General features: G+C 42.0%; 2 protein-coding genes and 2 non-coding genes across 6 annotated transcripts in view; 2 read left to right on the top strand and 2 right to left on the bottom strand.

Annotated features, from left to right (window-relative positions):
• Positions 1–5493, top strand: part of LOC121638481 (microtubule-associated tumor suppressor 1 homolog) — a 79242-nt gene extending 73749 nt beyond the window's left edge. For all 3 annotated transcript variants that reach the window (XM_041983310.1, XM_041983308.1, XM_041983309.1), the window contains exons 13-18: positions 1195–1300; positions 1374–1447; positions 1635–1730; positions 2955–3071; positions 3190–3287; positions 4451–5493. In XM_041983310.1, the coding sequence (XP_041839244.1) occupies positions 1195–1300; positions 1374–1447; positions 1635–1730; positions 2955–3071; positions 3190–3287; positions 4451–4664 (705 nt within the window). In that variant the 3' untranslated portion in view covers positions 4665–5493. The remainder of the gene's footprint in view (positions 1–1194; positions 1301–1373; positions 1448–1634; positions 1731–2954; positions 3072–3189; positions 3288–4450) is intronic.
• A 1-nt stretch (position 5494) lies between these two features.
• Positions 5495–14165, bottom strand: LOC121638500 (fibrinogen-like protein 1). The gene is made up of 7 exons (XM_041983339.1): positions 13718–14165; positions 11911–12079; positions 10191–10350; positions 10008–10105; positions 9849–9937; positions 5899–6095; positions 5495–5804 (listed from the first exon to the last, which is right to left on the bottom strand). The coding sequence occupies exons 1-7, from the start codon at positions 13772–13774 to the stop codon at positions 5579–5581; spliced, it is 996 nt and encodes a 331-aa protein (XP_041839273.1). The 5' UTR covers positions 13775–14165; the 3' UTR covers positions 5495–5578.
• Positions 14166–15702: 1537 nt separating this feature from the next.
• Positions 15703–15794, bottom strand: trnar-ucu. Its single transcript is given in 2 exon segments — positions 15703–15738; positions 15758–15794. It is a non-coding gene; the product is annotated as a tRNA-Arg (tRNA).
• A 544-nt stretch (positions 15795–16338) lies between these two features.
• Positions 16339–16411, top strand: trnak-uuu. Its single transcript has one exon. It is a non-coding gene; the product is annotated as a tRNA-Lys (tRNA).
• The last annotated feature ends 1006 nt before the right edge of the window (positions 16412–17417 follow it).

The following is a 17417-nucleotide window of genomic DNA, read 5'->3' as shown; positions in this document are numbered from 1 at the left end:
ATGGAAACACGGAAACGTGGAAACACCAAAACACGGAAACGCGGAAACGCGGAAACACGGAAACGTGGAAACACGGAAACGTGGAAACACCGAAACACAGAAACACGGAAACACGGAAACACAGAAACGCGTCCCTACGTGCAAAGTCCACAAACCGTCAACAAGCAGGTGCATCTTCGTCTTGTAAGATCTTAATGAGATGATTTAAAGCAACATCCATCTGGGATGTGATGCGTTGCCATGGCGTCAGCATGATGCACAACAGTCGGTTAGTGGATGGAGCAGTGTCTGGACCCCATCTGTAGACCAGAATAAGAGGACCCCATCTGTAGACCACAATGAGAGGACCCCCATCTGTAGACCAGAATGAGAGGACCCCCATCTGTAGACCAGAATGAGAGGACCCCCATCTGTAGACCAGAATGAGAGGACCCCCATCTGTAGACTACAATGAGAGGACCCCATCTGTAGACCACAATGAGAGGACCCCCATCTGTAGACCAGAATGAGAGGACCCCATCTGTAGACCACAATGAGAGGACCCCATCTGTAGACCACAATGAGAGGACCAGCATCTGTAGACCAGAATGAGAGGCCCCCCATCTGTAGACCAGAATGAGAGCGGGAAAGTCCAGCCACATGGAAGTTCAGCAGAATAGTTGATGTAACTTTACAACTTTACTTTGTGGACGCAGGTCACATTTAAGAACATTTCTAAGTAGAACGTACAGTAGACGTTCTACACTTCGCACGAAAATGTTCTCACACTCAAAATATGCAAAAAATGTGTATAAACGGTTGATAAATGAGGAACCTGGAGAGTCCTGGAGAGTCCTGGAGAGTCCTGGAAAACCTGAATTCTGATCCAAACCTAAGTTCTTTTGAATCGAGTCCTAACATTTTTTATTTGCAACTGCTTTTAATTAAGATAGTTTTTCTTTTTTAAATAATTTTCTTGCATCTGTGCAATGATGATGATGGTGGTGGTGGTGATGATGATGATGATGGTGATGATGATGATGGTGGTTGTATCATATATAACTCACTCGTCTGTTGTATGTACAGCACATTGGGTTGAATATGTATGATATGTGATGTATAGATAAATGTGGTTCACCTTGGATCAGCCAGGTCACCTGACTCCACCTGGTCTGACCCAGAAGCCGAGCTCTGATCTGTGGTTGCATTCCTCAGGTGGAGGAGCTGAGGAGCCGTCAGGAAGCAGAGCGGAAGAACCAGGAAGTGAGTCACAGCCAGAAGATGGAGTCTCTCAAACAGGAGTACGAGGCGTCCATACAAGGTGTGTGCGGTTCTCACCTGTCTCAGGTAAACCGGTAAAGATGTTCAGAGTCATGAAAGGCTTGTTGTTTCAGAGCTGAAGAGGATCCAGCAGACGGAGCTGGAGGATCTGCAGAAAACCCTGAAGGAGACGGAAACTTCTCTCTCTGTAAGAACAACATCACAGACTACTGCTGTTTGCTTGGTTTCCATGGTGACCACATTATGTTTTATTACTTAAACTTCAGAGTTGTTTTCATGGAGATATTTCCAGAAACCGTTCCGTAGGAGTGCAGAGGAAAGAGTGCATGTCTGTTTGCTGCAGCTTTAAACGTTCAGCTTCGTCTCTGTTGCAGGAGAAGATATCCGAGCTGTCGGCAGAGAAGGACGATCTGAGTGAGAAGCTGCAAGCTGAAGAGGAGAGGAGGCGGATACTCAGCGACAAAACCCTGGTAAACGCCACCGACGCTGCGCTGCACGCAGGCCACCTCTTCATCCGGTCAGAGGAGTTTAGAACAGCTCTGGAAAGTAATGAGAGACCACTGCAGTTATTCTTAGATCAGCATCTCTGGGTTTTACCACCAAAACATCATCACCCAAGAACCATCTGCTGAGATCAAGTGACCGAACTGAGACTGGGGTGAAGTCCAGGAACAGGACCCTGCAGCCAGGACTGCAGTCATGCACAACCCACCTTCATCGGTGAGAAGCAAAGACCTCGGGCCGAGGTTTGAAGGAGAACTGGAGTAAGGTCATCTCTGAGTCCAACACCTGGTGCTTTTATGGTTACATGGAGACCTGGAGAGGCCAACAAGCCACAGTGTTTCGCACTGACTGTTAAATATGGAGGAGGACCGGTGACGATCAGGGGGTTCAGCTGGAATCAGGCAGATGTTTCTTTGTGAAGGATGCATTAAAAAAGCCACATACAAGATTATCCTAGAAGAACATTTACTTATGCTGAGCCTCTCCACCTCAGAGGATTCCAGCAGGACACACAGCCAGGGGAGCCCACTCTGGATTGAGGACCACCACATCAAGATCCTGTCATGGCCAGCTCCACCTCCAGGTCTGAACCCTGTTTGGACCCTCTGGGTCCTCTGGAAGGACCTCAAAAGGAAGATGAATGGTCACAAACCATCAAGCAAAGCTGAGCAGACGGATTTTTCCCAGAAAGAGGCAGAACGTTTAAGCAGTGGTCTCTTATTATTTTCTAATCTTCCAGCGAAATGTTCAGCAGGTGGCGCTGTTGGTTAGTTATCCCATAAATCTGTTGTATCAAAGCTTCTCCTCTGGCTTTCTGTCCTTGCAGACATGCAGGTTCTTGTTAGCAGTTTTCATTCAAATATGATAAAATAGCCAAACGTCTGTTTCTGTCCGAGCTTCATTTTCTTCGTCTGAAGTTGATTTAATGTAAAATGTGGTGACTTTTTAAGGATAAATCGTTTGCTGATGGATTGTTCTCCCATCTCTCACCCTCTGCGTCTCTGCTGCACGTAGACCAGAAAGTGGAAATTAATCATCAGGTTTATTAATTACAGGATTAGTTCACTGTGGTGTTTCTTTCCTAAATGGTCCAAACTGTTTTCATCCCAACAGAAAAGTTTCTAAAACATCATCTTGACTTTATATTCTTTAAACTTTGTGTGTGTGTGTGTGTGTGTGTGTGTGTGCAGAAGGATTCACACACCGTGTACCTGGAGCAGGAGCTGGAGAGTCTGAAGGTGGTGCTGGAGATCAAGAACAACCAGCTGCACCAGAAGGAGAAGAAGCTGATGGAGATGGACAAACTGGTTGGTGTCTCTGTGGGTGTAGCTTGTTTGTGTGGGTGATGATGGGTGTGGTCATGTCTGAATGTCTGAGGCTCACCTTGTTGTTAATGTGAGCTCATCATGTGACGGCGTGCTGCAGGTGGAGACCAACGTGAAGCTGGAGGAGTTACTGAAGAAGGTCCAGCAGGAGAACGAGGACTACAAGGCCAGGATGGACAAACATGCAGCCCTCTCTAAGTATGTACCCCCCACCCTGTTCCCCACCCCGTTCTCCACCCCGTTCTCCACCCCCGCTGTGTGAATGTGAGACAGATGTGAGTCATTTCTCTGCACAACCATCTTTATAACTTTATTTAAAACTAGCTGAAGATGCAGGAACAATAAACAGACACAAGAGCAGCTGGGTTTCACTTCCTGTCTATCTGCTTCCTGTCTGTCTGTTTGCTTCCCGTCTGTCTGCTTCCTGTCTATCTGTCTGCTTCCTGTCTGTCTGCTTCCCGTCTGTCTGCTTCTGCTTCCTGTCTGTCTGCTTCCTGTCTATCTGTTTGCTTCCCGTCTGTCTGCTTCTGCTTCCTGTCTGTCTGCTTCCTGTCTGTCAGCTTCCTGTCTATCTGCTTCCCGTCTGTCTACTTCCTGTCTGTCTGCTTCCCATCTATCTGCTTCCTGTCTGTCAGCTTCCTGTCTATCTGCTTCCTGTCTGTCTGTTTCCCATCTATCTGCCTCCTGTCTGCTTCCCGCCTGTCTGCTTCCAGTCTATCTGTTTTCTGTCTGTCTGCTTCCCGTCTGTCTGCTTCCAGTCTATCTGTTTTCTGTCTGTCTGCTTCCCGTCTGTCTGCTTCCAGTCTATCTGTTTTCTGTCTGTCTGCTTCCCGTCTGTCTGCTTCCTGTCTATCTGTTTGCTTCCTGTCTGTCTGCTTCCCGTCTGTCTGCTTCTGCTTCCTGTCTGTCTGCTTCCTGTCTATCTGTTTGCTTCCCGTCTGTCTGCTTCTGCTTCCTGTCTGTCTGCTTCCTGTCTGTCAGCTTCCTGTCTATCTGCTTCCCGTCTGTCTACTTCCTGTCTGTCTGCTTCCCATCTATCTGCTTCCTGTCTGTCAGCTTCCTGTCTATCTGCTTCCTGTCTGTCTGTTTCCCATCTATCTGCCTCCTGTCTGCTTCCCGCCTGTCTGCTTCCAGTCTATCTGTTTTCTGTCTGTCTGCTTCCCGTCTGTCTGCTTCCAGTCTATCTGTTTTCTGTCTGTCTGCTTCCCGTCTGTCTGCTTCCAGTCTATCTGTTTTCTGTCTGTCTGCTTCCCGCCTGTCTGCTTCCCGCCTGTCTGCTTCCCGTCTATCTGCTTCCTGTCTGTCTGCTTCCCGTCTGTCTGCTTCGGGTCTCCCTGACAGCTCTCTGCCTCCCCCTGCAGGCAGCTGTCCAGCGAGCAGGCCATCCTCCAGCAGACGCTGCAGAAGGAGTCCAAGGTCAACAAGCGTCTGTCCATGGAGAACGAGGAGCTGCTGTGGAAGCTGCACAACGGCGACCTGCTGGCGAGCCCCCGCCGCCTCTCGCCCACCTCACCGTTCAGCTCGCCGCAGAACTCCGCCTCCTTCCCCACAGCTGCGCCGTTATCACCCAGATAACCCGACCACACACCTGCCCAGCAGAATAAGGGCCTTTACGTTCTGAGGGCAGCACATGGAAGTTGGAAGCGAGGACGCTGTGGCGGCACCGTGCACTTAAACCAGAGCGTGGGACTGTCCTCGCTCCCGTCTCTACCAAATGCCTGCTCAGACAAACTTGTCCTTGTTTCTTTGAAGGAAACTGAACAGCGGGCACACCTCAGGGTCTGTACAGAACCTCCACGTCGGCGCCACGCTCCTGTTGTTTTCTGTACAGCTGAAGTTCCTCTCGTCCTGTGTGCCCTCTTCAGAAGATGCAGATGAGGAAGAAACTGTGTGCTGGATGGAGATTTGTGGAGGCGATAAAATGACGGGTATTTGATGGATTCTGAGATTATTTTGCCTTTTTTTTAAGAGGTTGATGTTTTCCCAAAGAGCGAAGCTCAATCACTGATCCGTTGCGGACGTCTGGAAGAATGGATGAACTTGATGTGTGTTTGTGGACAAACTGGAACAATCTGACCTGAATCATTCACACCAACCTCTGAAGTGGTGGATGTGTGTGTTCCTCTGTGTAAACTCCTCACTTCTACCTTAATCTACTTTGTGGAATGTAATCACCCTTGGATGTAAAACATGGACGAATATGCAGTTTCTTTACATAAAACAAGTCCCTGAAATCACCTCGTGCCCTAAACGATCCCAAACGATGGCTCACTTTTCCACACTGGCCTGTTTTCCTGATTGAAAACGTGTCACTTTGTTTGTCCTGAACCTCAGATTTTACCCAGAATGCCTCAGTGTGCAGTGTTCTGTTGTATTTTGGACACAGAATAAAATCATGCGATATTAAATGGAGCAACTCTTTTATTTGAGGTGAAGCAGATGCACACAGACAGCAGGTGTGTGTACCTGAGCCTCTTCAGGCTTCCAGCCTACTGATGGTAATTACGATTCTTTTTTCCATCGTACTCTACAAACTGCTCCGGCCACCGCGCGATGATGGGCGGCGGCTGTTTGAGGTCGGCGGCCCGCAGCATCATCACCACGGACTTGATGGCGTACGACCAGCCGTGCCATATGTACCACACCACGCCGTCGTCCGTCATAGCTTTGAAGGGTCCGTTGTAGTAATGATCATTCAGGTTACCGGAGTCACACCTGTGGTGATGAAGAAAAGGAAACTTGGTGATGTGTTCGTCCTCGCTGAGCTACCACAACCTAAAGTGTGTGTGTGTGTGTGTGTGTGTGTTACCGGCAGAACCACCAGCCTGACTTGCTGAGTCTGACGCAGCGGCCGTTGTCTCTGTCGGCGTTGACGTAGTTGGGGTGGTCGTAGGTGCTGAACTTGATTCCGTCCTCACACGGACTGTTCATGTTCATCATCCGGGCGTCGGCCAGAGAGTCGCCTGCATCGCCGGTGTACTCCCCCACATGCAGCTGGTACTGGTCCTTCACACCACAGAGCAGAGTTGAAGCATTTCTGCAGACATTTTCTTTCCTCTTTAGGATGATTTCATGTGATTCTCGTCACATTTACTGTCTGACATCTGTGGACATGAAGAACTGGCCCAGTTCTGGCCCAGTTCTGAACATGGTCTGTTCAGGTCAGGCTGCATCAGTTTGGTGCCTTCTGGCTACTTAAGTCATGTGTTTTCTTCCAGCTGCATTAGAAAAGGCCGTGTGGACATAACCTGACTAGATCTATTTTTTCAGCCCAAAATAACTCAAGTTTATCTTCACAACTACCAGGGCCGTACGTCTGATCCTGGTCTCTACAGAAAACTGAGACAGGTGAGGTTACTGCAGAAGAGTCAGAATCAAGATGTGTGTTAGCGTGTCAGTAAATTCACGTGGAACACAGTAGAAAATGTTAATGTTATCTCCTAAAATAAAACCACATTTCTTTCAGTGGAAACCAGAGAATAGCAGCCCAGGAACGAGCAGAGTAGTCGACCCTGCTCCTCAACCCCTCCTTCTCTACATAGTGACTCATTCTCTTGGCGATTCGGACACGAAGCTGCTTATTTTTTCCTCGCCGCAAACCACGTGACTACCAGCCGTCACCACGGCAACCACAACACGTCAAGATGTCGCTAACGTTTTAAGCAAAATTTTTAGCTTCTTTTAGTTCGAGCTGCAGCAATATTCTTAAAAAGTTAAAATAAAAGTTGCAGCTGTAAAGTTAGATGTCGGGTGCACATTCGGATGCGGCCTCAGACCCGGTTTCTGGTTCTGGCTGCTAGCTCCAGAGTTTCTGTCCCACCGTGATGAGACGGACGTCTCTGGAACCAGCAGAGTCTCTGCTGTCATGGGACCCCTGGTTTGTGTGGAGAAACTAGAAGAAGCTCTAAAGTGGACAGAGCTGTTCTCATGGTTTCTACATTCACATAGAACTGTTTGGTTTGGAGTTTCTCTCGTCATGTTGCTATGCTACATGTTAGCATCGCTGCTTCCTGCATCTGCTGGACTCGAGGAGGCTCTGGTGAAGAAGGTGTAGAAATAAAAATCAAAACTCAAATACACACAACCCGAGGAGAGGAAAGATGGAAGAATCAGCAGAAAAGATGAAGTGGAACAGAGAGAAATTATTTTTCTGATCAGACTTTTCCGGCCACTGACAGTTCATCAGAACTACTTCTGCTTCTGTTAAAAATAAATTAAAAGGGGGGAAATTGCAAAATTCCTTTTGGAATTAAAAAAAATAAAAGGTTGGCTTCATATCATAAATATTTTTATTTTTATTCACTTAAATCTGCAAAATAAGTAGACTAAACTCAGAGGTGAATATAAAGAAGCTCATACGACACTTTAACCCAAAATACAAAGAAAATCCTGCCAACACACGTTTAAATTTGGATTTAATTTATTTTTTGAAAATCTTAAATTTGATTAAGTCAGTATTATCAAAGCTAATCCTGTTTGTAAAGACCGGATGGAGAGTTTATAAAATGCTGGGACAGCATGGAAAATGTAAATAAATGTACATAAAGTTTTTTCTTTACTCCATTAGTTCATTAACAAAGATCCATTTTTCCATTTCAGGTCTGCAACACATTAAAAAATCATCTTTCACCACTTTTTAATGTTTTCATTCCTTCTTACATGTGTGAAATTTCTCCGTCTGCAGTTCAGAAAATCATAAACGCATCCAAGGAAACTGGAGGAATTTCAGTAAAGAGAAGACTAAACATCCCGCTGAAAGCCGGGCTGGGTGATTAGGACGTGTCTGCAGGCAAGGCCGCGGCCGCCACTGAGGACACCGAGGTCTGTGTTTCTGCTGTGTTTGTAATAAAATAGACAGAAGAAATGCTTTTCAGCTGCGTGGTTTTCTAAGAGGACTAATTATTGGTGATGTGCGGATTGATACTGAAATATCGATTCATCCCATATTTCCATTCTCAAACTTATTGTCAAACTAAATCTCATCCTCATATTAATAATTATCATTAACATCAACACAGTGGAAAGTAACTAAACCATCAGGATCAGTAGGAACAACTACTTCTGCCTGCCATTGTCGTGCAGAATAAGGCGCAGTGTGTGTGTATAAATATTAGTGCTGGGCAACAATTAAAATTTTTAATCACGATTAATCGCATGGAATGTTGTGATTAATCACATTGTTGCACACAAAATGTCCTTTTCCGTTAGAAGAAGGCTTACTGGCTCTCTGGACCTTCCACAATGGCTCTTAATACACAGCTAAACATCCTAAAGAGCTAACTCATGTTGTTAAATACAGATATAATAACTGCAGGTTTTAGCAATTTTTCAGGTTTTTTCATGGAATAATTGCATTGAATTTCCACAACATAATGACACTGAAAGTACCAGTAATATTTTTTCATCTATTTTTCTTGTCATTAGGTTGGAAACCAGGCTTTTTTTTTTTTTTTTTTTTACATTATTTTCTATAATCATCTACATCCCATAGAAGAACGTCTGTCTATACTTTTTGTTACAAAAGGACACGCCCCTAATTATGCCGAATTTTAAATAACATCCAAATAGATGAGTTAGAAAAAAAATTCACCCCCCTCACAGATGTCATGAAGGTAAACTTAATCCTAAAATGTTTTTTTTTTTACCAGGCTTTAAACATGTTTATTTCTGCTGTGAAGTTGGTCTTTTTAACATGGGAGTCTATGGGGATTTACTCTGTGTTGGAGCCCCTAGTGGATGAGGGGGGAACTGCAATTTCTTGCACTTCCACACAGGCTTCACATTTCACCGCCGGAGGTTGCTGCTTGGTTCAGAGCCAAGGAGTAAAAATGTGTTTTAAGATGCAGTTTAAACATTTTCAGAGCCCAGCCTAGTCCAAGCCAGATGTAATAAAATCATGACATACTTCTTTTATAAAGTTGTAAATGAATCAGATGTTGAGGTTAATCTCAGGGTCTATATTTTATATTTTGGTAGCAGCTGGAATCAGAGTTGTGAACAAAGATGTGTTAAATGAATATCATAGATAACTGTTATGTAATTATTGTAAAACGGGCAGGAAAAACTCAGATTCTTTACTTATACTCCTTTTCAGATGCTTTGTCTTGTTCATGTATGTCTGTTTTAAGTTGTGTTCAAAACAAAAACCAAACATAAGTTACCAAACTGGACCACTGATGCAGGAGCATGTTAGGATGATGAAGGAAACCTTCATCATCTTCTGGAGCTGCTCGTAACTGGATGTTATTTAGATTCTTTATAAATCAACCTTCTTCTTTTTATTTTCCTGTTTTTTTTGTTTTATTTTTGCCTTGTAAGCTTCATAAACCAGGACATGTTTGTATCACGCTTATCATGACGTGCACATCTTCCAGGCTAAAGGATGATGTCACTGCAGGAGCTTCATCATAGTGGAAGCCCAAATAATCACCATGCTTCATAAACATCTCCCCCGTCTACAACTGCAGCCAGAAAGAAAATGAGAGAAAAGAACAGCCAGATGACCTTGCTTCTGTTTCCATAGCAACGCAAAAAGTGGCATAGTCTAAATAATAAAATGTTATGGGAACTGGAGGGGGCAAGGTTAGGATGGAGGGGGAGGGTTAGGAGAACCAGGGCAGCGAGTTTACAGTTAGATCCATTTATTTAATCCTAAATAACGATTTCCAGAAGTTTCCTAAAAGCGTGATGAACTCAAGGAAACACTGACCCTGTACCTTCACCGGGGATGTTTTTACTTTGCAGCTGTGTGTTTTTCACCTTTTCGTCGTCCACTCTGAAGTTCTTGTACTCTGCAAAGCGTCTGTTCCCCTTAAAGTCCTCCATGTCGATGCGCAGGTCGTATTTCCCTACGAGACAGCCCCGTTAGACGGATCACGGCATCTGAGGTGTCTCAGGATGACACACAGGTATACACACCTTGTGAGGTGAGGTGGTGCAGAGGCTCGTTTCCCAGCCAGAACTCTCCTTTTGGAGAGTAAAGGTCTCCAAACCCGTGCTTGTACTCCACCCAGGCTCTGCATAAACACACAAACACAGAGCTGATGTGTGTGTGTTCACATGTACGAGTAAAGTCTTGTTTTATGTGTGTGTGCCACACACCTGTCGAAATTCTCTTTTCCATCTGTCCTCCTCTGGAAGACCGTCCATCCTCCTCCGTTGGTCATGTCGCAGTAGACACTGAATGCCGTGGGAGAGCCGTCGGGTCGGACCACGTACAGCCCGCTGGCCACGTTCCCGTCTTCAAACACCTCCGAGCAGTCTGACACACAAGCAGAAACCAGGGACATTCACACGAGATGGAACATATGTCAGTCAAGAACGCGTCATGTATGTTCTTCAGCCAACACTCAGAAGCACCAGGAGCCTCCGGAGAAACCTGCATCATTACACCGAATATGGAAGTCCTTCTGGAGTTACAGCCTTCATTTTGCCTTGAGATTCTTTTAAAATAAAAACAAACGTGGAGAATTGTGTTAAAATGGTGGTGGTTCAAACACTTAACTGATCAGATTTCTCTGAACTCAACTTTATGAGCAGATAATATTTTTAGATACTTTAATTATTTCAATATCAGTTCTTTGAATTTGGCCTAAAATAGCTAAGCTACACAAAAACTTACACATTTCATCCTAAAGACAAAAGTGTTCCTTCGAAAACCATCATAAATGCCATTTTTGATGACACATTTATCTGAATGTAAACAAACGTATATCTTTAAATTACAATTTTAATTTCGACTACTAGCCTTGGACTTCCTTTGTAAATTTATCCATCAGATAAAATCAATGTTTTGAAATTCAAAGCATGCAAAGCATTTTACGGGAATTTGTTAGGTTATTTTAGTTTTTTGTTCCTTAAAAAATGTCTATTGTAAACAAACTGACCTTGAATGGGTTAAAAACTACAAATTATCATTATTTTTTATATTTATATTTCAGGCTTCAGTTGTTTTAAAAGATGGACTCAAACTGGAAAAAATATTCACATTTATTTTACAGACTTCATTTTTGTGAATATGACATTTCTTTTGTCCTTAGGTTCAAATGTGTACGTTTTTTAAGTCTCTCAAGGATTAAATATGATTAAAAATAATTCACACATTCAGCTGCCACCAGATTTATGGAGAGAAATGAATGAATGCGAAATAATCTTTACTACTGATGGAAAAATGTTAAACTGGAGTCATTTTCATTGGAAGTTATCTGCTGCATTTTGAGCAAAACTGGACTTAAAGTTTCAGTAAGAGCTGTTTTGACTCAGAAACCTGACACATGGAGTCATGTTTCACTCTGCATGAATTTAACTTTACAGCTGCAACTTTTATTTTAACTTTTTGTTTAAGAATATTGCTGCAGCTCGAACTAAAAGAAGCTAAAAATTTTGCTTAAAACATTAACGACCATTTAAACTAGTCACTGCTGATAAGGACAAACATGTATATCAACACCTGCACAAAGGACTCTGCCAGGACAGAAAGTTTTATTGGTGTAAATGATATCCAACAAGTTAAAAATTGATAATTCACCCATATTTACATGTTAAATACAAAAGAAATACAAACTCCTCCTGAACCCCTGGCATGAAATGTGGACATTATCTAACTTCCATACCATTTCTGTTTTATTTCAGCTCAGTATTCCTCATCCGCCCGTCTAAAACTGTCCGTTAAAGCAGTAAAACACTGTTAATAAAATGGTTACTTGGATGATTTTGATCAGGTTGCTTTTGGTTTAAAACCTGGGTAAATAAATGATCTTCCATGTGGGAGGAGCTGTGATTAGGACCGATCTGCATCATGATGCGTTTCATGGGAACCAACCTCTGTACATGTTCTCGGGGCCCAGGTGTGCGTTGGGCAGGTGCTGCAGCTGCAGCGACTGGGTGTTGTGGAGCTCCAGGATGTAGCGGTGCTGGTCGTTGATCACGTTCATCAGACCTCTGATCTCTGCTTCCAGACGGATAACCCTCTCCTCACACGGGATAGGAGCCTGGACACGAACAGAAATTCATGCTGGACCTTATAAACAACAAAAATCCTCCATAAAGCTGCAGCTGCTCCCTGTTTATTGTTCATAGAAGAGAACAGAGCATTCCTGCTCAGTACTGATGATATTTACAGCTATCAGGAAAAGAAAGTGAGGATTTGGTAATGAGGTTCTGCAGGGCTCCATCCTTGGACTGATTGTTTTTACTTTTATTAAACAGCTTAACTTTTGTTTTACTTTGCCAGTAATACCAGAGCAGATTAAAAAGTCAGTTAATTAGAAAACAAAAACCTAGACTTTTCTGCTTCTAAATTAAAAAACAATTTTAATTCTTTTTAGGATCTGTAAAATTAAGGCTTTATTATAAAAAAACATCCTGAAAAATATTTTTATAATAAAAACCACAACAATCTCCTGGAGAATGTTGAAGAATTGATCCATAAATCCATATCATGACCGGTTTCAGTTACCAGCTGAGATGCACGGTGGTGGAGTTTTATGGTTTGGAGGCTCGGCTGACTTGCAGCCTGTAGTTGCTGATTCAAGTATGAATTCTGCATCTTTATTAACTGTAACAGCAGATAATGTGAATTTTTACCTCAGTTACACATTTATTTAAATGATTTACTTGTTTTATTTATGTTTATTTTATTTTATATATTTCATTTATATATAATTATTTTAAATGTATTTTTAGATTTCTATAAAAAATGTATATTTTTTTATTTTAAATATATTTATATATTTATATTAATACATTTTTTTAAATAAATTTTATTAACTTCATATTTATTAAATTTATTTTATATTTTATTATTATATACATTGTATTATATGTATTTTTTAGCTATAGTAATTTTATGTCCTGTTGTATTTACATATTGAGTTTATTTAACATATTTACACATTCATTACAAACTGCAGATCACAGTGGGTCTATAAAGTCACCAAAGGTTTAATCCCAGGTATCTGGAAGTGAAAAATCTCGTATTTAACATGATTTCCAGAAGTTGTCTAGAAGTATTTTTAAATGTGCACATTTCCACAAGTGTGTAGAAATCCTGATCCCCTGAACTGAGTCACGTCTGTTTAGTGAGAACAATATGAAAGACTTAACAAGCTGTTGCTTTTTTATTGTGTCATACACCAGCCGAAGTATCTCCAGCTACCCCGACGGTTACGTGCCCCCCATCTGAGACACGTTTATTTAACCAAAGCTGCAAACCAAAATGAACCGAAGCAACGTTTTGAAAGACGAGAAAATTGCTCCACAACCACGAGAGAGACTGAGATCATCACCCAGAAAACTGCTGCTGTTGTCCAAATGTTTCAGAAATGAACACGTTATTTACTTACTTATACTTTTACATGACTGTATGAGGATGTGATGTCATAAACCTGCTTTACTGCATTAAGTCCCACAGTAGCTTTGTTCTAAAGCTTTATCTGAAAAGTGGAACAAGTACAAATAAAAAAGTTTTCAGTATAACTGAAAACAGCTCGTCTGGTTCAGATAAAAGACTAAAGTTGTTTTGTAAAAAAGATACTCTAATCATGCTTTCGTTTCATTATCATAAATATTATGACATTCATAATCACTCCATATTCCATGCAGATAGTTTTGGTTTTACAGTAGCTCACCGTCAGAGAGGAAGCCAGATGAAGGAGAAAGGCCAGGAAAGCCGTCAGCACTGCCATGATGGATGATCTGATGGGACTGAATCTACCTGCAGCTCCGACGTGCTCGGTGTGTTGAGTCCCGGCAGCCTCTCTTCTCTCCTTATGTCTGCTGCTGCAGCATCGCTGATCTCAGAACAGCTGGAGGCTGCACACACTCTGCAGCCTCCACCTAGTGGCTGAAACAGCCAGAACGCAGGCCTCAGAAGATGTCTGAGCTTTCATCTACCAGCACAAACTCTGGTTACTGGGCTGTATGAAAAATCAATGAAGACACAAATAAGTCTGAATGAAAATTTAAAAGAACCACAAACATAAAACAATGCAGAAATACAAGAGCTAGAAAAATGAGGTTAAACTAATATATTATCTAGTTTTAGACCTTGAATAGACCTAGATTCAGACTGGTTTTAGACCTAGATTCAGACTGGTTTTAGACCTTGTTTAGATCTAGATTCAGACTGGTTTTAGACCTAGATTCAGACTGGTTTTAGACCTTGAATAGACCTAGATTCAGACTGGTTTTAGACCTAGATTCAGACTGGTTTTAGACCTTGTTTAGATCTAGATTCAGACTGGTTTTAGACCTAGATTCAGACTGGTTTTAGACCTAGATTCAGACTGGTTTTAGACCTTGTTTAGATCTAGATTCAGACTGGTTTTAGACCTTGTTTAGATCTAGTTTTGGACTGGTTTTAGACCTTGTCTAGATCTAGTTTTGGACTGGTTTTAGACCTTGTTTAGATCTAGTTTTGGACTGGTTTTAGACCTTGTCTAGATCTAGTTTTGGACTGGTTTTAGACCTTGTTTAGATCTAGTTTTGGACTGGTTTTAGACCTTGTTTAGACCTAGATTCAGACTGGTTTTAGACCTTGTCTAGATCTAGTTTTGGACTGGTTTTAGACCTTGTTTAGATCTAGTTTTGGACTGGTTTTAGACCTTGTTTAGATCCAGTTTTGGACTGGTTTTAGACCTTGTTTAGACCTAGATTCAGACTGGTTTTAGACCTTGTTTAGATCTAGTTTTGGACTGGTTTTAGACCTTGTTTAGATCTAGCTTTGGACTGGTTTTAGACCTTGTTTAGATCTAGCTTTGGACTGGTTTTAGACCTTGTTTAGATCTAGTTTTGGACTGGTTTTAGACCTTGTTTAGATCTAGCTTTGGACTGGTTTTAGACCTTGTTTAGATCTAGTTTTGGAGTTGCTTATTTCATCTTGTTTTAGAATCTTTTTGGAGCTAATTGTAGACTGGTTGTACACATATTAAAACAAGTTTTAGATTGGTTTGTTACCTTGTTTAGACCTAGTTTAAAATAGTTTTAGACCTTGTACTAGATCTAGTTTAAGTCTGTTTTAGACCTTGTTTTGGGCTGATCTTGTACTAGTTTTAGATAGGTTGTAGACCTCATATTAGGCCTAATATTAGAACATATTTAGATCCAATTTTAGACAATGATTAAGCCTAGTTTTAAACCTTGTTTAGATCTAGTTTTACAACATATTTAGTGACAGTTCTGGACTAAAGGACTTAGTTTTAAATGTTGATTAGATTGAGTTTTAGACTGGTTTTCAACCTTGTTCAGATCTAGTTTAAAACTGTTTTAATACATTTAGACATAGTTTTAGACAATGATTATACCTACTTTTGATTAGACCTAACTTTAAACTGCTTTTATACCTTGATTAAACAGAGTTTTAGACTAGTTTTAGACCTATTTAAACCAAGTTTTAGACCATGATTAGACTAGATCTAGCTTTAATTTGGTTTAAGACCTTGTTTAGAGAAATTTTTAGACTGCTGTAGACCTTGTTTTGGACTTCAATTAAATTACTTTCAGACTGGTTTCACTCTTATATTAGGACTACATGGCACTCTTGATAAATACATATAAATATGTTATACAAGAAGTGAAATTATATTAAAATGACGAGTATCTTGTGAGAAAAATGCGACTCCGGTGGGACTCGAACCCACAACCTTTGAATCACTCCTCAAGTGTTTGACTAGAAGTCCAATGCGCTATCCATTGCGCCACGGAGCCACCTGTTGCTAGTTCATACACATGACATCATAACCTTTGTATGACGACATGCAGGTCATATAAAAATGCACAACTAAAATTAAAAATTGCGCTATTTCAACGTTGCAAACCGTTACTGTAATAGGGCAGATGCTAGGCTAACGTTAGCATCCGTGCCGTTGACCGCAGCAGGCCACATCCTTCCTCCTCTCTACCGTCAATTTTAAGATCGGTTCTAAGGGAAAAACCCAAACTGTGCTCTTCTCCCAGGTTTACAACTGAAGCTACCTGTTTGGGGGGTTCTAAGAACAGCAGGCGCACATAGGCAACATAACGCAGCCCGGTTATTAAGTGTGGTTCTGAACGACATTCTTTCACGTCCGTCTCCAAAACACCAGAAAAAGTCGCTGGATTTGTCGCTAGAGGGGTGTGAAAACTCGGTAATATAGCGACAAAGTCGTTACTCGGCAACACCGAAGCTGATTGAAAAATCCGTACAGACCAGGAACCGTGCCGTCCTGGAATGTATCTACCAAATATGGTGGCGTCGACGTCATCATTCAGAGCCCGGATAGCTCAGTCGGTAGAGCATCAGACTTTTAATCTGAGGGTCCAGGGTTCAAGTCCCTGTTCGGGCGACTCTTTTATTCTTAATTCCACACAGGTTCAGTTACTTTTTTTGACAAGTATACACATTATTTACAAAACTGACCAATAAACACAGTACCTGAGGGGTATTGCACGAAACCAAGATAAGCGATTAAGCCGGGATATGTTGGTTATCCTGGCTGAATTTAGCCCTAAGTCGGTTGCATGAAAGCAGCTCAAACTAAACCTGGCCAAGTTACTGTGGTGATTTACCAGGCTAACTGCTCAGGCTAAGATTAATCCTAGCGAGTCACCTGCATGTCCAACGTCAATTCTATGAGGAATTAATGTGTTTTACAGCATGTCCATGGTCTTCCTAAGTATGGCGCGTCATTTTAATCATCCAGTATTAAAATAGTACATATACAGTCACTGTACATTTAATCCAAATCTGTTCGTAATCGCAGCAGCCTTTTTATATGGATTCCAGTTGCAGTATTATTACTCAGGCCAAGTGTTATATTGCTATGCTAATGAAGACTGCTCGTCAAATTGCTGTCAGAGGTTTTATAAATATGTGTTTTATTGCATTAATTGAGATTACAAAACACAGCGGATGAGGTTACAAAGGTGTATTCAAAGAAATCTGTGACGAGGGCAATGTAGAATATTCAGGTCCAACTCCCCTCCACCTGTTCCCTCTTCATAATGGCTTGCCCTTTTTCGGAGGATGTGCTGGACGAGGAAGCCCGCATCCTCAGAAGAGCATTCAGACGTGAACGAGTCTTCAGGGACAGCTCACATCCCCTGGCCTTTGGAGATGACTATGTCATTGAGAGATACAGATTTTCGGTTACTGGATTTCCAGGTCCAGTTTTCTGAGTGTCTGGTGTTTAATCTCAAGATCCAGCTCCATTCCTTGGAGCTTTCTCTTTTTGAGTCTGATTTTAACATCTGCCAGCTCTCTCTCTCTCTCCAGGTGCCCTGAATAAAGCGTTCTGACAGTTTGTGAGGTCTGTAAAGGAAATGTCAGTTAGCACAGCAGGATTTGTGCAT

The sequence above is a fragment of the Melanotaenia boesemani genome, chromosome 4 (genome assembly GCF_017639745.1).
Source record: "Melanotaenia boesemani isolate fMelBoe1 chromosome 4, fMelBoe1.pri, whole genome shotgun sequence".
In the NCBI taxonomy this organism is placed as follows: domain Eukaryota; kingdom Metazoa; phylum Chordata; class Actinopteri; order Atheriniformes; family Melanotaeniidae; genus Melanotaenia; species Melanotaenia boesemani.
This window is presented reverse-complemented; position numbering and strand designations above follow the sequence as displayed.

What these genes read in the sequence shown, in the direction of transcription:
- LOC121638500 (XM_041983339.1), bottom strand. Translation starts at nt 13,774, where the DNA reads ATGGCAGTGCTGACGGCTTTCCTGGCCTTTCTCCTTCATCTGGCTTCC. An exon ending in ATCTGGCTTCCTCTCTGACG is followed by an intron (nt 12,080 to 13,717) that starts GTGAGCTACTGT and finishes GTTCGTGTCCAG; the next exon opens with GCTCCTATCCCGTGTGAGGA. An exon ending in GGAAAAGAGAATTTCGACAG is followed by an intron (nt 10,106 to 10,190) that starts GTGTGTGGCACA and finishes GTGTTTATGCAG; the next exon opens with AGCCTGGGTGGAGTACAAGC.